Genomic DNA, 20,194 nt, shown 5'->3' with positions numbered 1-20,194 from the left:
GCCGATTCTGATATTTCTAGCACTCTATATCTATTAGCAATTTAGAAATATTTTAAAAGGCTTCTAAAGTAAAATTTTGGAAAATTTTGAGTTTGGGGGGGTGGAAGGTTTCAAAAAACATCTCGCCATAATATATATTGCATTATAGAGTCAATTCCGAGTTTAGTGTACGGTAACGCTAGACCCTGTTTTAAATTGATTACATTGTTCAAACATCACTCACATATCACATTTCAAAGGCTTTATTCTCGCCTAATTGACCACAACAAGAATCTATTTTCTCAAGGAAATTATTTGGCACTATGCTCTGGCATGTGGTAATAATAATAATTCTAGATAATGAACATATGAAAGGTTGTTTGGAAATTGTCACTCTCACTAACAAGATAAGACACAGAGGCCTTTAGGTAGATTGGAAAAAGACGGAATATCTTAAACACGCACAGAATTGGGAAAAGTCACATTTTGAACGGGATATGTAAAAGTACAGAATTATGCTCCTAACAAAACAATGGGGGAGGGGTTTTTTGTTTTGCATAATAGAAAAAAGCATACTTAGTGTTTTCTATCGAATATACTCATCATTTTTTAAGGTTTTGTATTGTTGGAGCGGAGGGGGGCTAAGTCCCCCTGAAATTTTAATTTACTGGTAAAATACCATTTATCTGGAAATAAATTCAGTAAACTATACTCATATTGAAATTAGAAATATCCATTGTTCCAAAGTTAATAAAATACAGTGTACTATGCTCGATATGTTAAAACATAATGAAAATTAAATTCCAATGCATGAACATTTTATACGGGATTTCAAGGACGAATAAAAAACGGATGTTGAGTTACATAATTTCGTGCATGCTCCCAAAATATGTTTGACTACTTTATATCATATCAGATTTTTAAGAATGTGCAACTGAACTCATGACGTACATTCATTGTGCAATTGACAACAATAACAGAACAAAACCTAGCTGCTTAAATTATTATTACGACCATACTCTCAAAACATGTTTGACCACATTATACCTTGCCAAGTTTAAAAAACCTTGACTCTAGTTTCATAACATGCATTATAGTATGCCAACTTTTAAAATATTCACGCGTAAGTTTAATGTCTCAGGTATGGCTTTTTTCGTGCGCAATTCCAATGTATATTTTCATGTAAGTTCCGTGGTGCCTATTACCTCAGGTGTAAGTTTTCATGTAAGTTTCAAATATATAGATACATTACTACTAACACAACTGAAATGTAAAACCGTCTATCATTAAAATAATAGAAAACATCAGCTAAGGACAAAATATTTATCTGCTGGTTTCTTATGAGATTATTCAGTTAATTAAGCTATTGCTTTTTACGATAGAACAAATTCAAATACATAGTTTGTTTAAAGCCATGATGATAGTAATTTGTATTTGGTGCCAAAAACCAAGAGCTAACAAAATTTTTCAATAGCGGTCTGGATGTGTTTTCTAGGCTGACTAGATCGTACCTGTCTTTTAGCTTTACTTTGATTACGAGATTCAATGGAAGGCATAGCCAGCCCATCATGGGCATAGGCAGCATATTGTCTAGGGGGGGGGGGTAGTCGATAGTGTGATAGAGTTTTATCCACTGCTTTTTCCAAACCATCTGCTTTTCAGCCATATCTAATGTAAATTTAAAGGTCTAGGGGGGCAGCTGTCCCCCCCTCCCTACGCCCATGCAGCCCATGGAAATTAAATTTTGTCTCCACTGCTGCACTACTTTTAATGTTGGCAAAGTAAACATACTTTGGTGCGTTTCTGTTTTCCAACAAGGTACGTTTTGGTGCTTTGGTGCGTTTGCTGCTTATCCAACAAGGAGGATTAATTACCCTCTTCCAAGTCCTGTTTCTTTTCATTCTTCAATGAGATGTTACCACAAAATTCAAAGTCTATACAAAATACTGCTTCTATGAGCCCTGGAAGACAAATCTCGGTTGACCTTATTAATATACATTGGTCATTGCGAGCTGAACATAAGAAAATTAAATGCTAGGCCAATCAGTTCAACAGTCTTCATCTAAGATAGAAGTGAGCAGGAGCATCCTGTCAACAGTGATTACGAGGCTTAGATATTCGTATCAATAATGTTACGTAGGGTTTCTAAAAGGCAATTAGAGCCTTTTTGGACAGTGTTACTACCTGTGTTTATCGAACTATGGATGTTCGGAATTAATTTAAGCAGATCTAGAAATAGAACCTTAAGAAAAAATAAAAAGAAAGTCTAGTGTATTTTTAGCTTTCCGTTTGAAAGATCAAAATATTTCTGACAACGTCATTCCGGAATTGAGAGTGTCAAGACTTGCCCTTCAATCTAAATATTGACGGATCGGACCGATTTCACCAAATTGCTTGTCTACCCTCACTCCATGTAGAATTGTGGCTCAAAGACTTGAGTATTGCTTGGTCAACATCTGCGCGAAAGAGCGCAGAACCAGACACTTTTGTTATTTCTGACAATATATTCAAGCAAAATTAGCTACAATCGGAGAGAGTTGATTTGGTTTATGAATTTTGGGGTTCGAGTTATTCTCAGTAGTAGATTTGAGCTTGGGACCTATTTGAATACATGGGTTTGAATTCTTGAGGGAGTCAAGGATTATTAAATCTCCTCCTATACTCCAAGGAGTAGAGAATCTCCTATACTAGGGGGCAATCATATTGCACAGGCTGTCTTAGTCCCCTATTTGGTAGTGTCAGATAATGCACTCATGCTTGATTGGTAGAAAAACCTAAATAAAATAACAAGTAAACTGATAAATATTCTGTATCGCCATAATCGCACACAACTAGCAGCGGACGGTACACGACAAGAAAATATAACACACAATGAAATAAAATAAATATACAAATCAAACATCAAAACTTTAAACAAAATTTTCAAGAAGTTCGTCATTGCTTATTGGCAACCATACGCACAGTTCCTTCTGATTTAGTTTTAAAGCATAATGGGTCATACCCATGAGGTTGGCATAACCATTATCCATAGGTACTTTTTGATTTAATGTAATGAAAATGTGTTTGGAAAATGAATGGGCTTGGAAGAAGGGATGCTTGCCCTCCAGTCTCTTTTTACTCTTAAAGAGGGCACTATACCTTTTAATCTTTAATCGAATTAGCTCCTTTAACAGTTTCAATTATTTTTCTTGCTATTGTAGAGCGGTGTTGTCTATAATATTGCTTGTGAGCCCTTTTAAAAACGTGCATTAATATTTTTTTTTTCTTTTAATTAAAACTCTCCCTAAATGTTCCCTAAAAGTTTCATCTTAATACCCTTAGCGTCAATAGTTACAGTAACTGTAGTGGTAGCATTACGATTATATGTATTATTTTTTTGCGATTTGAACATCGTTCTCATCAAGTCTTGGAAGTTTCAACTTAATGCCATTAGCCGTTGCTATGACATTGCCAAAATATCCTTGTGATAACCAGTATATTTATATACTTTTGTGATTTTCATTTTAATGCTTTTAGCTTTACAAGTAGTTGCAAGAGAGATAGTAGCTGAAGTAGCAGCAATAGTGGTAGGAGTAGTAGTAAAAGTAGCAGTGGTAGTAGCATTAGTAGTAGCATGTACATATTGCCTTTTGGTCAATTGATCTTCCACTTTAAGCATTTTCTGAAAGTTCCAACTTAATATGCAAATCCATTCTTGAGATACGCGCTTTTGATAATGTGCATACACATAATGTCTTTTGATTTAGTTCAAATTTCACCTCAATACTTTATATTTAGTATTGGGGTTGTAAGAGTAGCAGTGGAAACAGTAGTCATTGTGGTATTTGTAGTGGTAGTAGCAGCGTACAAATATTAGTTTTCTGGTTAATCGATTATCTCCCTTATCTTTTCCGTCAGTTCCAAATTAATATACTCAGTCATTCCTGAGTTACGTCTTTCGACAACTCGTATACACATAATAGGTTTTGATTTAGTTCGACAATCCCCTCAGTCTTCTTTGAAAGGCTCACCTGAACGCTCTTTATCTTTTTGGAAAGCAAAGGTCAAACATGCCTACCTTTCTCAATAACATACACATTATGTAAACAGTGAACAAATTGCCTAGCTTATAGTCCTTGTTCTGAAGACTGTGGGAGAATTGGCGTCGTCTAAGGCATAATTACAGGATGTTTCCACAATACTGAAGAAAGTGATACACAGGATGGCTGGTCCCCAGCCCCCAAATTGCACTTCCTGACTGAAGGGCTTCGAAACGGAGATCAGCACCACCGGTTTGGACCTTAAGGGTCTAGTGCCGTCAAACTTACTTTTTTTTTTTTTACTTTGCTGAAGAAAGTAGACGTCTCAAAATTTTGATTGGATATTTATTTTGGAAAATGATGGTCGCGGGAGGTGGTTGCCCTCAATTCACTTTTGACTGTTACAAGAGCACTACAACTTCCAATTTCCAATCAAACAAGTCCAATCCAAAGTTTATGCGACCACTCATTCCAGAAAAACCTTACATGCCTTCGCAGCATAAATTGCAACCCCTGTCCTCAGGTTCTGGGGTCTTTTACAACCTTGAATGACTTTTATATGATCTTTAAACTATTTATACAAAATGGCAATCTCAAAATTTCTATCGGAAGCATTTGGGGAAAAGGAGACGAGGGATGGAGCTACTTGCCCTCCTATCACTTATGAATCTCAAAAGGGACACTAGGACTTCTGATTTCCAATTGAATTAGCCATATTCGAAGTTTATACGACCACCCTTCAGTATAAAAACCTTAAATTTTAACAAGTTGCAAATAATGTAACTTACAGTCCTTGCTCTGAGGGCCAAAAGACATAATTACTGGGCATTTCAAATATGCTTACCAAATGGCTATCTCAAAACTTTTATTGGATGTGTTTGAGGAATTGATGGGCGAGGGGAGGGGGGTGGTTGTCCTCCAGTCACTTTCGACTATTAAAAAGGGCAAAGGGCACTACAACTTTCAATTTCCGATCCGATGAGCTCCTCCGAAGTTTGTGCAACCATCTTTTCCAAAAGAACCTTAAATTTATATAGATTTTTATGGCTGTGTAAGTTTCCACTTAACCAATTCAAAATTCAGCTTTTACTTTCACTTTCCTTGGCACTTTAAGACTTACTTTTCCGATCATATGTGTTCTACCAACAATTGTTGTCAGAATTTTTTTTTTTTTTTTTTTTTTTTTTTTTTTTTGTAAGCAATAAATGCTGCCATCTTGCTTCTGACTTCTGGTTGGCAAAAACACTCAGTGGTCAGGATGGAAACATATACATTGCTAAATACACCTATGTAAACACTGTAACTTGCAAACAAATTAGCAGGAAGACGCATATACGGGTTTTTATCTGCAGTTTCTTCTCCTCCCAAGAAAGTACTCTTCAACAAAATGACTTTATCTGCATTAAATTTATCTTCTTACAGATTTTAAGACCTCCTGGTAACATTGTCAGATCCTCATGGGACACAGCTTTGGACTGAGCATTTATAAGAAATCAAAATGAGAACCCGAAAGGAGGAAATTAGAACCAGAACTAGAACATATCTCCTCTAAAATACAAAAAAAAATGTTTCATTACTTTGTTAGAATTCATTCTAGACAATTTTCTGTAAAAAAACATTTTTCAAAAAGTTTCCTCTAAACAGCTTCTTCAGCCCCCCCCCCCTCTGTTATATAAGTTCATATAGGCACCCATGCATTCATATCATGATTTCGATGATGAAGAAAAAGTGACAACCAGCATCAATTTATTGTATTTGTTATTTATATTTTTTAAACTATTATTTTGTGTCGTAAGGAAATACGTACGAAAATTATGCTCATGTGTTTCTATGTATTTATGTTGTACGTAAATATCCCAAATAAATTTTTTGTTCTAACTTCTAGTTCTGTTCGCTTTACTTGTTAATTATTACCTTTCGTGTAGTTAAATTGCTGTAGCCTGCCAAATTACAGTAGATTTCATTTGTTTTTATCGTCCGAGGGTATAAATTACAAGAAATGATAAAATTCTATTTTAGCTACTTTTTGCTTTCTTGGAAAGGAGTTAGGTTAGGAAAATGAATATTTCAGGGACTGATCTACAGACTTAAGCATGTCCTGGGAAGTTAATTTCAAGTATCTACCCCCACTCCTTCTCCCTCTAGAGGATACTGACCTTTGATGACCTCTAAAAATCTTTGTGTCATTAAGGTGAACCCTTGCGAAACAGATCATGTGCATAAATGAAGGACAAGAAAAACTGTTTTCAGCCTCAAAACTTTGCTTAATACCAATTTATGAGGTTTCAAATATCTGCAAAAATATATCCTAAATTTTGGAAAAAAAACATTCTTATGGCTTAAAATTCAACTTAACTAATACGGATTGCATTTTCAAAACTAAAACCAGAGAAAAAGATGCCAAAAACTGAAAATTAAGGTAAAATATTATTTTATCAAAATTCCAATAGGTATAGGACGTGTCAAGTAGTAAAATTTATAAGACTTAGAAATCAAAAGAGGGTTAATGTTGAAGCTTGGTAATAACTTCCTTGAGGATGTTTTTGGCCCTGGATTCACCATTAAATTATCATTTTTGTAAGCTAGTCCATTTCCAAGATAGCAAAAAGTAGCTAAACTAGCAATTTACCCAAGAAATTAAGTATTACACATTTTGTAAATCAGATTTTCATTTGAATTTCACTATAATAAGATTTTCATCATGTTTCACTATAATTTTCTATATTCCTTCTATATTAAATCCAGGTGTGGACGTATCAAGAAGTAGGAGTAGAGTACTTTCATAGTCTTAAAGCATAAAAGTTAAAGTCCAATTCTTTGGAAAGGTATAGTTAAAGTCCAATTCTTTGGACTTTAAAAGTTAAAGTTAAAGTCCAATTCTTTGATGATATGCTCATCATTGTTCTTAGACCGCTGATCAGAGCAGAATGATGAAAGACGTTTGCAAAAGAACGCTATAATATGTAAGATCTTAGTGCTAAGATTTCTTTTTCAAGCGTTCTTTGTCAAAAGATGTAAGATGAGTAAAAGAATGGCCCTTGTATAAAATAAAAAGAATTTTTAATGGATGTGCTTCAGCTTGGCCAAAAGAGACGTGTACTCATCTGTAACCTCAGGGATAAAAAAAAATAAAGAATACATCAGCGTATCTTATTTCAAGAGTTAATTATACCCATCACATATTTCTCACTGAAAATTTAAGCATTTGCGGCAGTGAAAAGGTTGAAGTAAACCACTAATTTTGGTTGTCATTGTTCTCAGATTAGATATTTACATTTTTCTTCTTGATAAAAAAATTGGGTTATTCACAACACGCAATAGCTACCAAGCAGACATAATCTGTTTCTGTTATATCACGGAAAACCGTGAATGAGCTTAAAAAGACAAAAAAACATGCAAAAAAATAGTTTAACTGTGCGCAAATTATAGGAAACCTTGGAAACATTATGAAATTTTTTTAAGTAATTCTGAAAATGTAGACTGGTCACAGGGCCCCTGAGTGTGGTCTAAGAAGATAGATAATCTTCCTTCTATTTTTTCTTTAAATACTACATCTTAAAAGCATATTAAAAAATATGTATATTAAAAATTAAAAGTTTTAGCATATTCAAAATATGCTTTTTAAATATTAATTTTTTGTTTCGCAAATAGAAGTAACATAAAACTCTTGCAAAAATTCTACTTCCGTACAATTACTTTTTTTCTAAGGTAAGAGGATCAAAAATAGAAGCTGCATAAAAAGTTTAGCTGAAATAATCACAGGAAGGGTAGAAAGTTTTTTCTTTGCTATTCAAAATATTTTAGATTTATTGGATGGCTTATAACTCTTATGGTAATGTTAGCTGTAATTCATAGAAAATTTAGTAAGATTAAATATTCAAGAACGATTTTTAGCAAAATACTTTTCTTTCTTTTTGTCTCATCAGCAACATAATTGTTATGCAACTATTGGAAATAATACTGCTAGCATCGGCTGTATTTTTGGTAAATGAAACTTCGATATTCTATTGGCACGAAAATTTAAGATTTTACGCATAACTTTTTAATTTCGACAAAGTTTTCACTTTGCTTTAAATTTCTTTTTTTTCAACAGTTTTAGAAAGTTGAAATAGCCAACATTTTGCATACATTCAGGAGCTCAAGTTGGGAGGATGGGATAATTTCTCCAGATACATTTTCAAAATATATTATATATATAATTTTCTATATTCCTTCTATATTAAATCCAGGTGCGGACGTATCAAGATGTAGGAGTAGAGTACTTTCATAGTCTTAAAGCATAAAAGTTAAAGTCCAATTCTTTGGAAAGGTAACTATAAATCCATTTTTCTCGAAATGAAATAAGTCCCTTTCTTTGATTAGAAATATTATTGCTAAGCCATAGAAACTATTTAATTAACCTGAACTATAAGCAGGGGCGGCCTGAGGCTCATTTAATTGGGGGGGGGGGGTGATCTTCATTAATTTTACTGAATCACTACCTGATTTATGCTGAATTTTCTGCAGAAATCAAGAATTTTGCTAAATTTCAGCCTATTTTGCAAAATTTCTGCCAAAATTTTTGCCTTCCATGAAAACTTTACCAAATATAAAAAAAGTTGGGGGCGACGCACTCCTCCCCCCCCCCGGACGCTCCTGACTATAAGTAAAGTCCAGAAACAGCTCCCTGCGTTTTTACAGAATTTAAAAAGGCTTCTTATTCTTGCAAGGTCTTTTTTGTTGTTCTAGTCTATTATTCAAATACTTGAGATCCTTCATTTACCTCCATTTAAGCCACTTAAATCCATTTTCTTTAAAAGTAAATCAACTTCTTTCATTTATTTCTAAAACTGGAGAAATATCATTACTTAGCCTAACAAACATTGAACCGAATTGAGCTGCAACTAAAGCAGGAAAAAAAACGGGATGGGGCTACCAGCTTTTTAATAAGATTAAATAAAAAAAACAAGTTTTTTTAAATGAAAGTAAGGAACGACGTTAAAACTTAAAACGAACAGAAATTATTCCTTGTATGAATGGGGCTGTCCCCTCCTCAACGCCGCGCGCTTTACGCTAAAGTTTTTTATTGTTTGAAAAATAGAGTTGTGAGAAAGTCAAACTTTAGCGTAAAGAGCGAGGGGTTGAGGAGGGAACAGCCCCTTTCATATAAGGAATAATTTCTGTTCGTTTTAAGTATTAAAGTCGTTCCTTACTTTCAGTTAAAAAAACTTGTTTTTTTTATTCGATTTTTCAAAGTTTTTGATTTAATGCAGATTTTGATTTTGGCTCACCGTGCATTAATAATTAAAACAAAATTTGCATATTAATTTTACTTTTATTTGGTTAAATGGCTTTCTCGAAACTTGTTTAATTTTATTTACTAAAGTTTTTATTAGTAATAAATATACGTAACTTACGAATTAACTTACGTAACGAACTTCTATATTCATATATTTTTAATACGTATAAGAAAAAGTTTCGTTTTTACTTTTTTTAGTATTCCTGTTTGTTATTTAGTTGGATTATCGAAATTGTCCGAATATGTTTTGGTGTGGATTAAACAGCAAACACAAACGGAATTCTTCAGATATTGACACCCCTTCGCCATCTACGAAACACCAAAATTACCACTTATCCAGTTTTGTTATATATCCAGGATGAAAAAACAGCAGAGGTCCTCCAGAGCCATTGCTGGCGCATCGGGCGTCGAATCGACGTTTCGGTCTTTTTTTACGACCAATTTCGGTCGGTCTTTTTAAGATCGTGACATCTGGTTTGGGATCGGGAAATTTTCCAAAATAATCGTTAGATCTCACAAGAGATCGAAATATAGGGAAGCACTGCCTGAGACTTTGGATTTGAATTGGCAGACCAAATCTGAACTAATATAAGGTCAATTGAAGACCAAAAACGTCCTAACCAATGTTTTTGGTGGGAAAAGTTTCGGTCTTTTCTTTTACAAGAAAAAGAAGACTTGTTTGCTATAATGTAGAATATTGATTTTATAAAAGACATCTTATCCCACAGACGTGGCGATATATTACTAGGTAATGAGTCTGTTTTGCTGGCTGGTGGATAGAGACACGCCTGTTTGCAGGTTTTAGCTTTAGCAGGCATTTTCAAAGGCTGCCGTCCCTTGCTTTACTTCTTGGTTAGGGTCTTTAGCCATTTTATAGCTTTTGAAGTTTTTTATGCAGAGATTTGAACACGAGTAACCCAAAATCAGCCCCAGGCTTTAAAATGAAGTACAGATATCAAAAGAGAAAAAGGAATGCCGTCGATCCGAGTCAAAGTTTTTTTTCAGTGATAATAATTGAACTATTTATAGAATTTTCATTCTGACTTGGTTTCAAATTTGTTCACGCAGTATTCTAAAATTCCAGATTTATCCTTTTCCACAGTTTGGTTCTGATTTTACGTTTTGCATATTAAAATGTCTAATTTGAATAGTTTAGCTGTTTTTTCAGTTAAATTCTACTACACCTTCTCTTTTTGTATTTTGTGGAATGCCAACTAATTGGAATCAGGGCACAGTAGAGATATTTAAACAGCACGATCATCTCCTATCTCAACCATTAGACAAAGCCGGACCGGGATGCAATTCCTCCTGAGAACATATAAATCAAGAAAAACATAAGCCACATTAAATTTTTGATTTTTCCATGGGTAGGCACGCGTGTAGTATTGGTATTCATAGCCTGGAGAACGGGAAAAGAAATAAGACGAATCGAGCGTCAAGGGGATAAGGAAGAATGCAATACGTTGAAGGGTTAAAACAGAAAAAGGAAAATAATTGGTATGGCTGTAATAATGCAAAAGGTAAAGATAACATTGGTTTGAGAATGGAAAGAAAAACAAAGAATGAATATATAAGGATAATCAAGGTAAAAATAAGTTTTATTTGAACAATACCATAACGTGATGACATTTGATTAGTAAATTTGGCACTTCACACAAAAAAAGAACAGAAGACATAAAAAGCCTTTCAAGCCTCTTTTCAACAAACACATAGAGGTTAGAATGGAGGAAACTAATCCCTAATGCCAAAAGATATTCCGGAGTAGAACCCTAAGACATTTGAGATCTGATTGCATGCGAAACACAAATAAAAATTAATTGATCTGCTTTATCTTAAATATCATTTTTCGGCATTTAAATTGAAAAAAGCAATATATATATATATATATATATATATATATATATATATATATATATATATATATATATATATATATATATATATATATATATATATATATATATATATATATATATATATATATATATATATATATATATAGGGGCCCTTTGGGGACCCGGGGGACCCTTTGGGTCGGGGTAGGGGACCTCACAGCACTGTTCAAATGGAACTTGTGTATTATAACGACCACGGAGTTTCACCCAAATCATCTTCTAAAATGTCTTAAACTGTTTCGCCTAAATCATCTTCTAAAATGTCTCAAACGGTTTCGCCCAAATCATCTTCTAAAATTTCTCAAACAGTTTCACCCAAATAATCCCGTAAAAGTAATTTCTGCGTGTTCCTTTGTTTTGGCATCCCTGCGCTGTCACATTTGAAATTCACATGAAACCATTTCCCGCGTTAATCTCTTCATATCTAAGGTGTTCCTAGCGACACTATTAAGGCTTCGATAGAATATTAATTTATCTCTTTCACTAAAGATCAGAGAAGCCATATTTAAAAAATAAAATATTAATTTATCTCTGTCACTAAAGACCATTTATCCTCAGACCTAAGGATCAAAGAAGCCATATTGTTTCTTAATTCCTCTTTCGTGGATCAATAATTCCCCTCGATTATGCAAATCAATTTCTCAAAAATCTGTCACCCTCGAGTGAATCAATAATCCTTGAATAAATTATGTAGGAGTGGGAGTCGTTAGGGCTTCCCTACTTATGGGCATAGTGCCTTTCGATTTATTTCAATACAGTTACAATATTGCCCAAAATTTTCGCCTTATTACCCTTAGGTTTATTAGTTGTAGTAGTAGCACCAGTAAATATAGTAGTAGCAGTAGGAGTACAGTTAATAGCAGTAGTCTTAGCTTTAGTAGCATTAGTTGTAGGAGTAGAAGCGTTAGTTTTATGATGCAAGTATTGTCTTTTGGTTAGTTCAACATCCCCCACAACAAGCATTGTAAGTTTTATTTTCACAAACGAAACTGCTCCTAAAATATTTCTGATATGGCCTTTTGACACCTGCATACGGATGGCAGGTTGTCACCCGTGCAACAGAAATATTCTCTGAAAATTTCACCTTCATACCTTCAAGGGTTGGGGATTTTGAGCTAGCCAGAAGACGCTGTGTGTATTCACTTAATGCTGCTTCTACGGTTACTGTAACTAACGACACTAATGGCATTAAGTTGAAACTTCTAGAGAACGTTTAGGAGGCGTTTCAATCATGGTTGCAGAGGTAGCTGCAACCGAGTAAAGAGCAAACAACAGCCCATAGTAACCAAAATTTAAAAAAACATGTTTTGAAAAAAACTGGCTTGTGAAAAAAATTGCATGTAACACTGATTCAGGAATAGTAACTTTTATTTTAGTTTGTCTTAAAAGTAAAAGTTCATTGCGAAAAGAAATTTTTGTGATTTCGAAAGAAACCTGAAAACCCTCAAAAATTACTTCAGATCAAAATGAAAAGTGTAGCAACGGAATGAGAATGGTCAAAAACCTTGAATAGGGAAATTACAGTCCCCCTCCTTGAAAAACAAGGAAAATCACTTTTTCGCATTGGTCTCCCTTTTTTTCTGTTTTATATATATATATATATATATATATATATATATATATATATATATATATATATATATATATATATATATATATATATATATATATATATATATATATATATATATATACATATATATATATATATATATATATATATATATATATATATATATATATATATATATAATATATATATATATATATATATATATATATATATATATATATATATATATATATATATATATATATATATATATATATGAGAATTAATGATAGCAGCAGAAGTATTAACGGTAATCAGTTTTGATATTCGCATTGAGCGTTTTTGGTCTAGTTCAAAATCCCCTCCTTATGCCCTGATAGTTTCAACTTAATATTTTAATTCATTTCTGATATGTCTCTGATGCGTCCTGTTAATAGCCTGCATGTATGTAATGTGTTTTGACTTATCCCAACATCCCCCTGAACAGTCTATGAAAGCTCCGATTTAATTCCATTAACCTTAGTAATATTAGTACAAACAGCAGTTGCGGTATTACTACTGCTAGTACTAGTATGCACATGGTGTATTTGTATTAGCCCAACATACCCCTCAGCATCTTCTGGAAGTTTCAGAGGATGCTGAGGGCTGTAAGGCCGTTTTTGAGGGATGTAAGCCGTTTTTTATATGCTGCTGATACGGCCATTTGACTGCATGTATACATTCAGCATGTTTCAGTTTAATTTAACATAACCCAACATTTTCTGAAAATATCTCCTTAACACCCTTATCCTTAATAGCAGTAGAAGTTATAAGAGTAGTCAAATACTTTACACTTTGGTTGGTTCAAGATCTTATTTAACATGCACTGAAAGTTTTAACTTAATATCCTATCCTTTTCGTGAGATATAGCTTATACCCTTAGCTTCAGTAGTACAAGTAACAGTCATCTTAGCAGCAATTGTAGTAGTAGAAGCAGCAGTTTTAGTAGTAATTGCTGAAGCTATAGTATTATTAGAATATGTTATTCTATTATTAGAACATGTATTTTATTATTAGAATATGTAGAAGCTATAGTATTATTCGAATTGGCCTTCATATAGGAAAGCCAGTTACCTCTTCATACATACACACACACACACACACCACCCAAGAAAAAATAACACAGCGTTATTGTCCCCTGGGACATGGTATATTCAGATAGAGAATACCTATATGTTCTTTCTGGTTTGTGGAGGGGCCATTGTCCGTAGTGTCAAGGTGCTTACTATTATCCTCCTTCATCCCATCAACCTCCTTCAACCCATCATCCCAGAACATCATCCGTCAGCTTCAGTCTGGCTTTGGCAGGTAATTCTTGACCCCATAAGAGAGGGGGAGCTTATAGTAATTCAAATAGCAGAAAAATTTACAGCAAAACTTATGTTTATAGTCTGCTATTTGGGTTTGAATATCTTTCTGTGGTGGAATAAATAAGCCATTTACATGATCAAATTCCTAGGTTTTGATCAAGACTCTGGGACTGACAGTATTTGAATTACACATTGGTATTTTTATTCATTATGGCCTTATAAGCTTTGAGGAACAAAATTTTTACAAAATTAATTTAGCTTAAGTCAGATTAAGTTAGACGTTATCTGAGATAGAATTTGAGAAAGACTACTTAAATTTTTTGCCGACAAATCGCTTCAGGATAGTCTTAGGTACTCCTTTGGCTGGCCGTATATCAAATTATGGCCTGTATGGAGGACGTTGTTTGATTCTACTTTCCTGGGCTATACTGAAATAATAAGATGACTTGACAACGTTTTACGGATGAAAATGACAGATACCAAAAAATTGTGTTTTTTCGCCGTGAGTAATTGAAATTTCATAACAGGGAGGTGGTAAAGATTGAAGTTTTGAACAGATTACGGAGGAAGAAGAGCATATGCAGTTGTGTTGGTCTCAGACAGTTTGGTGCTGCAATGAATTGTTATAAGCATTAGCAGTAGCTAGTTGGGCTGTAAATCTAATCAAATTTACAAATTTGATTATAAAATAAGATTCTTATCAAATTTCCCAGATTTTGCCATTCTCTAGCCTCTACTAGAAACCAATCGAATTTTGATTTAGTGAATCGTTTCACATTCAAAAGGAATCCCATAAATCATCGGTTGGTGGCCCGTGGCCCACAGGCCACATGCGGCTCACGAGGCGTTTTGCTGTGGCCTGCAAGATCCTTGCTGAAAGAGGGTGCCATCTAGCTTTCTGCCATATAGCATTCTTGAAAAAGTCCGTAAGCGTCATCTAGCACAGTTAGTTTGATGCTCAACTATCCAGTCCAGACAAATTATTTTGGTATGCTACAATTTTTGTTTTTGAGCGAACCTACCTCAAAGTTTGGGAAATTTCCCCCAAAAGATATTTTTTCTTTAGATTTTCTTTGTTTATTATTTTTTAGTTCAGTAAAATTTAGTGCTTGGGGTACAAAATGAAAGCCAAATTATCTGGTCATGCTATGTGGCCATCTTGTGGCAAACCATTCCGAAGGAAAAAATAACGCTGGATTCTGTAAATGGGTGCCATCTGATAGGCAGTGGGACAGAAAAATATGGTACACACTTGAGCATATCCCAATATGTACCAGATGAGACCCATCTACAAAATCGAGGGTAATGTTTTTCTTCAAAAGAGTTTAAGTACATCCAGGTTATTAAAGGAGCATAGATACAATGTCTCTGGAACATAATAAAGTGTTAAGTTTCAAGTTTCAGGGAAACTAGAGGAGGAGTAAAACTAAGTCAAAAAGTACAATACATATCCAAATTGTCAAAAGGGTAAATGTGCAATATTCCAGGAAAAAAGGAGGGAGGTACGTTGGAACTTTTCAAGCATATTCTTGGGGATGATGAACTAAATCAAAAGACACTATGTCCATCCAAGTTTGTCATAAGGACATATTGCGGTAACGAATAAAGGTATTTATGATTTGAGTTATCGTTCCTTTTGAGTTATCAAGGAATATTGCGGTGTATATTGAACACAACGAAAAAGTACTTTATGCATGCAGTTTGTTAAAAGGGCATATGTACAATATCTAAGAAACATCCGAAAGAAATACATTGAACCTTTGAGGGCTACTACAACTACTATTCATGCAAATAGTACTACTGCTATTATGACTTTTTCAAACTTTGACTGCTTTTAACTGTTTTAATTTGTGACTACTTGCAACTGCAAATATTTGTGAATTGACTGATTGTGACTGCGACCCCAACTAATTGTAGCTACAAATGCCAGTACATTTGACTTTGACTGCATCAACTACTTGTCTATACCAAAGAACAAAACAATCCCTCAGAAATGAAGCAGTGCCAAAAAGGCAGAGATAGACTGGCTGGCAGGTTTTCGAGCTTGAAATCCTTAACTGCTACTACGCAAGCCAAACCCCACAAGTTTTGGTCAAGGAACGAGCTTTAACAGGCTTAACACTGAACAGTTCTTCTTAAACCCGAATTCAGTTCTAGAAAAGCTTTCTTTCACTGCAAGTGCCACATACAAATGTGACGAAAATTCTGCGACAACAGTTCACGTTCCTCCTAAAGAGTTTAGGGAGGGGGGTCAGATGATAGTGTGCGAGGCAACATCCTCAGAGAGAGGTATAACGAATAGTGAAAAGAAAAGTGAAATAATGAAATACTCAAATGAAAATTGAATTAATATAACTTCAAACTGAGTTTGAAAACCGGTTTGCTGATTTCACAAAGATCTCACGCTCTAATCATTATAGTATACCTACAATACTAAACTATAGTGTAATGACCTCATACTTAAGTGCTGCCCGCGTAAAAATTTCACCAGCGTGAAATTTTGGCCCTTTTACAACAAAATCTTGCCGATCTATGCCATAAATAAATATTGTTCTGTTTTTGCACTCCTTACCTTAAGCAAGGTTTAATAAGATGTCATAATTCAATATGTGGTTGTAACATGTTTTGCGAAAAAAAAGAATTTATAGCCCCATAATATCGAAGCCAATTGGCTCCATTGATCTAATCCAATTTCAGTATATCTTCTGGTTCTCAAGCTTGGCGAATTGATGTCTTCTTTGTAAAAATTTTCTTCTATCCTCTCTTCCTTTTCTAACTTTTTTTTATCTTTCATTTGTAGATACTAAAGTTATTATGATTCGCCACCTTAGTTATAAAAATTGTATTGTATTTTATCCCCTAGACTGACAAAAGCTCGGTCCCTATGAAAACCATTGGTCACTGACAATGTTTAAAAAATTTGACACTTATTTTTTAGTTTTGTTTGCTTTCTTGAAGAGCTTTGCTGTGTACACACCTTTTTGAATTGCCAGGCTCTAACCATTCTAGGGCTGGGCTGCCGCTCCTTGTGATTTTTCCCATAATTTTGGGATTACAGTCCAAGGCCTTGAATCATGGAACAAGTATATAAATTAAGTATTATACTTAAAACTTGTATGAGGTATATGCACTATTATCATGTAACATCAAACGTGGAATACTCAGTGACGGTTTGAACCTCTCTTGCGCACTGGCAAAATCTTGATCAGCGCCGCATTCCCTTTCTCCCAAAAAATTTGCGGGTCGAATTTAAACAGAATTTTCATTTGTCAACGAAATTTTGCCAACTGCGCCCTCTGCTTTTTTTGAATGATAAATTTTAAAAATTGCGAAATGATTATAACCGATAGACTATTTATCTGGAATTTTGCGCCCCCTAAAATTTCTTCGCCTATGACAAGTGTACTCTGCTCTACGTCCACCCCCCCCCCCCCATAAAACCAGCTCTGGGAATACTAGCACCAAAACGAATCTGTGAGTGCCAATTAAATGGATATTTAGAGTGATATAAATGTATTTTTTGAAACATTAGGTGGAATTTTGTTATTTTTTCAATTAATTATATAACAAAGGTATTTTCTGACGTAAAACCCCCTCAAAACAGGTATTTCAAAGCCTAGGGAAGGGATAAATCTAGAAGGGCAAATGTCCCCACTACCCCCTCCGCAATTGAATATCCGGCAGAGGAAGCCGAATTCAGCTGTGGAATCTTGACTAGGTCTCTGTAACCACCAAAGAATTTGTTTTCATAATAATTAAGGGTTTGCTTATTTTAAGGGAGTCTTTGTGGCCCTATTGTTCTGTTTACTAAATGCTGAGGTAAGTTTTTATTTATGTAACAAAATACACTTTCTGCTTTTTCGTCCCTTGCCTGCTTCTTTACCCGCGGCCTTCACAAGACCTTCACAATTGCGTTTGAAAGCTACTGACAAAACTTGACATTTAAAAAAAAAAAATCTTAAACAAACTATTGCATTAATGAAGCAACTTCATCAAAAACTTAAAGGGAATAATTTTTAACTATTGAGGTATTTATAAAACTTTTCAGCTTGACTGTCATGAACGCTCAGTTATGAAGTATTACAAGAAAACAAAATTGTTGTATGAAAGCGACTGGATGGAATACAGCCCTGTTTCAATGTAATATGTTTTGATCTTTTGGTTTTCAAAGAAATGCGAACAACATCTAAAGAAAATAATCGCAAATCGTAATTGAAACATAATATTTTCACCAAGTTTTTAAAAGCAAAACAAATGCTGTGAACGTTCATTTTGTTCTGAACGACAATGTACGATCCCTATCTATACAATAAATTAGATGCCGCTGTTGACAGTTCCAACTCGATAGCGCCAGGCTAAAAATTTAAAAGGTTTGTCATGAATATTTTTAAATTATGTATATCTCAAATTGAATACCCTAAAGTTTAAATACCTGAACTTTAAGTCAAAATTTTTAATTTAATTATAAATTGCAGGCTTATTTTATTGCAAAAACAGTAATTTTTTATTCGGCGATTTTAAAATGATATTTTTATCACGTTAACTGAAAAAAATTAACGTAGTGATTAACGAATAAAGAACTACTCTGTTCTGAGCCAACCTGAAAAAGCTCAAATCTGGTTGATCCGATTGGTTCAGTCTTTTTTCTAGTATCTTAGTAGCCTTTTATGAATAAATCTTGTTTGAGCTCAAGTTCTGCTAGTCCTTCTGTAATGTCAAGTTTTTAGGAGAAAGGTAGATGTCCGATTTTAGTTTTGGATTTCCAAGACCTCTACTTATATTAATTTTAATAATAAAGAAAAATTCTAATTGAGACTCTTTTACACTACAATAAAAAACAGGCAAACAGAAACTGGAATTAAAAACGGCCTTACCTTTCTTGTCGATAGTTCGCTTCAGTTATAACTGGTTTTCATTATAAGACAATAGCTGCAGCCTAGCAAAGAGCAAATCACGGCTCAAAGTAAGCAATAGTTTAAAAATGCGTCCAAATAACTACCACAAAAAAATGCCGTTTTAGCTGACTAGGGATTACTGCTATCTTTCAATGGCTTCATTGTACTTTCTACTTCTTTTTTCGTCATTTTCGTTTTCTGTGGTTGCTGCCATTTTTTATAGTTTGAATTTTTAGTTTAAAAAGTACAATTTTAAATTAATTAGTTTCAAAATTTAAAAACTTTTATAAGTTGTTTTTATTTTTCGTTGTTTTTTGTGTATTTTTTGTATGATCTTTTATTTGTTTGTTGCTATCAGACCATTCCTTAAAATAACGGTGGGTAAAAATTGATTTCAATCAATGAAGACCAAAGCTTTGTTAGAAATGGATTTTTGATAAGAAATTGCATATCCAGGAATTTGTTCTTTGCGCTGACTCTTCATGTGAAAAATTTAATTATATTTTATTTGCCATAAAAATTTATTAGCATAAGTGCACATTTTTTTGAAAAAGGGAGAAAACAACTGCAAAAGGAGAGTTATGGTGAATTACACCACGAAAACGTGATGTTTCCGAGAAGCCTAGAGTGAAAAAATATCAGGCATAGAAAAAGGTACAAGTTCTGAATTTTTCCCCAAAAATAGGGTCACGGATGCCTCATCTTTTCAGAGTAACTGTGTCAAACCACTAATCCCAAAATATCGAAGGAGGACTTATCAAAGCAAAAAATTGAAGTTCAAGCATCACTTTAAGTAAGAAAAAAAAAACATACCCCATCAATTTGAGCTACAAGAGCAATATTTGACCCAAACAGGACCGAAATGCTTCTGAGCAAGAATTTTGAGATATTCAGTTGTTCTAGAGTGATAAAAATCTAACTATCAATGATGCATCAATTACCTAATCTCACGATCTAACGATTTTCTTACTTTATGTCAGCTATCACTTACTTGACATTAGCTGTCAAGACAGCTTACTTAAAGAATTAGTGTCCGGGTAAATTGTCTAAGCCGTTGGACTTAATTTCGAGCGAACTTAATGTAAACTGAAACTTTTATAGTTAAACTTAGACTCTCGTAATTTTAAATGCTTTGTCTGGCAATACTGTCTTTCTATCTGTAATCAAGATGAAATTAATACATTGAAAATTGGCTCAAACTTCAAATAAGACGCTGAATTTAGTAAG

The 20,194-nt window shown here is 33.9% G+C and overlaps 1 protein-coding gene across 1 annotated transcript in view; it reads left to right on the top strand.

Annotated features, from left to right (window-relative positions):
• The window catches only part of LOC148953389 (calcitonin receptor-like), a 332,084-nt gene that overhangs the window by 296,358 nt on the left and 15,532 nt on the right, over window positions 1-20,194 (top strand). The window contains exon 8 of the mRNA XM_089087946.1: window positions 17,833-17,891. Coding sequence (XP_088944072.1) covers window positions 17,833-17,891 — 59 coding nt within the window. The remainder of the gene's footprint in view (window positions 1-17,832; window positions 17,892-20,194) is intronic.

This window comes from Artemia sp. Qi Xiang Cuo, chromosome 4, assembly GCF_049724085.1.
Source record: "Artemia sp. Qi Xiang Cuo chromosome 4, ASM4972408v1, whole genome shotgun sequence".
Lineage (NCBI taxonomy): Eukaryota > Metazoa > Arthropoda > Branchiopoda > Anostraca > Artemiidae > Artemia > Artemia sp. Qi Xiang Cuo.
Note: the sequence above shows the minus strand (reverse complement) of the source record. Positions and strands in the feature narration are given on the sequence as shown.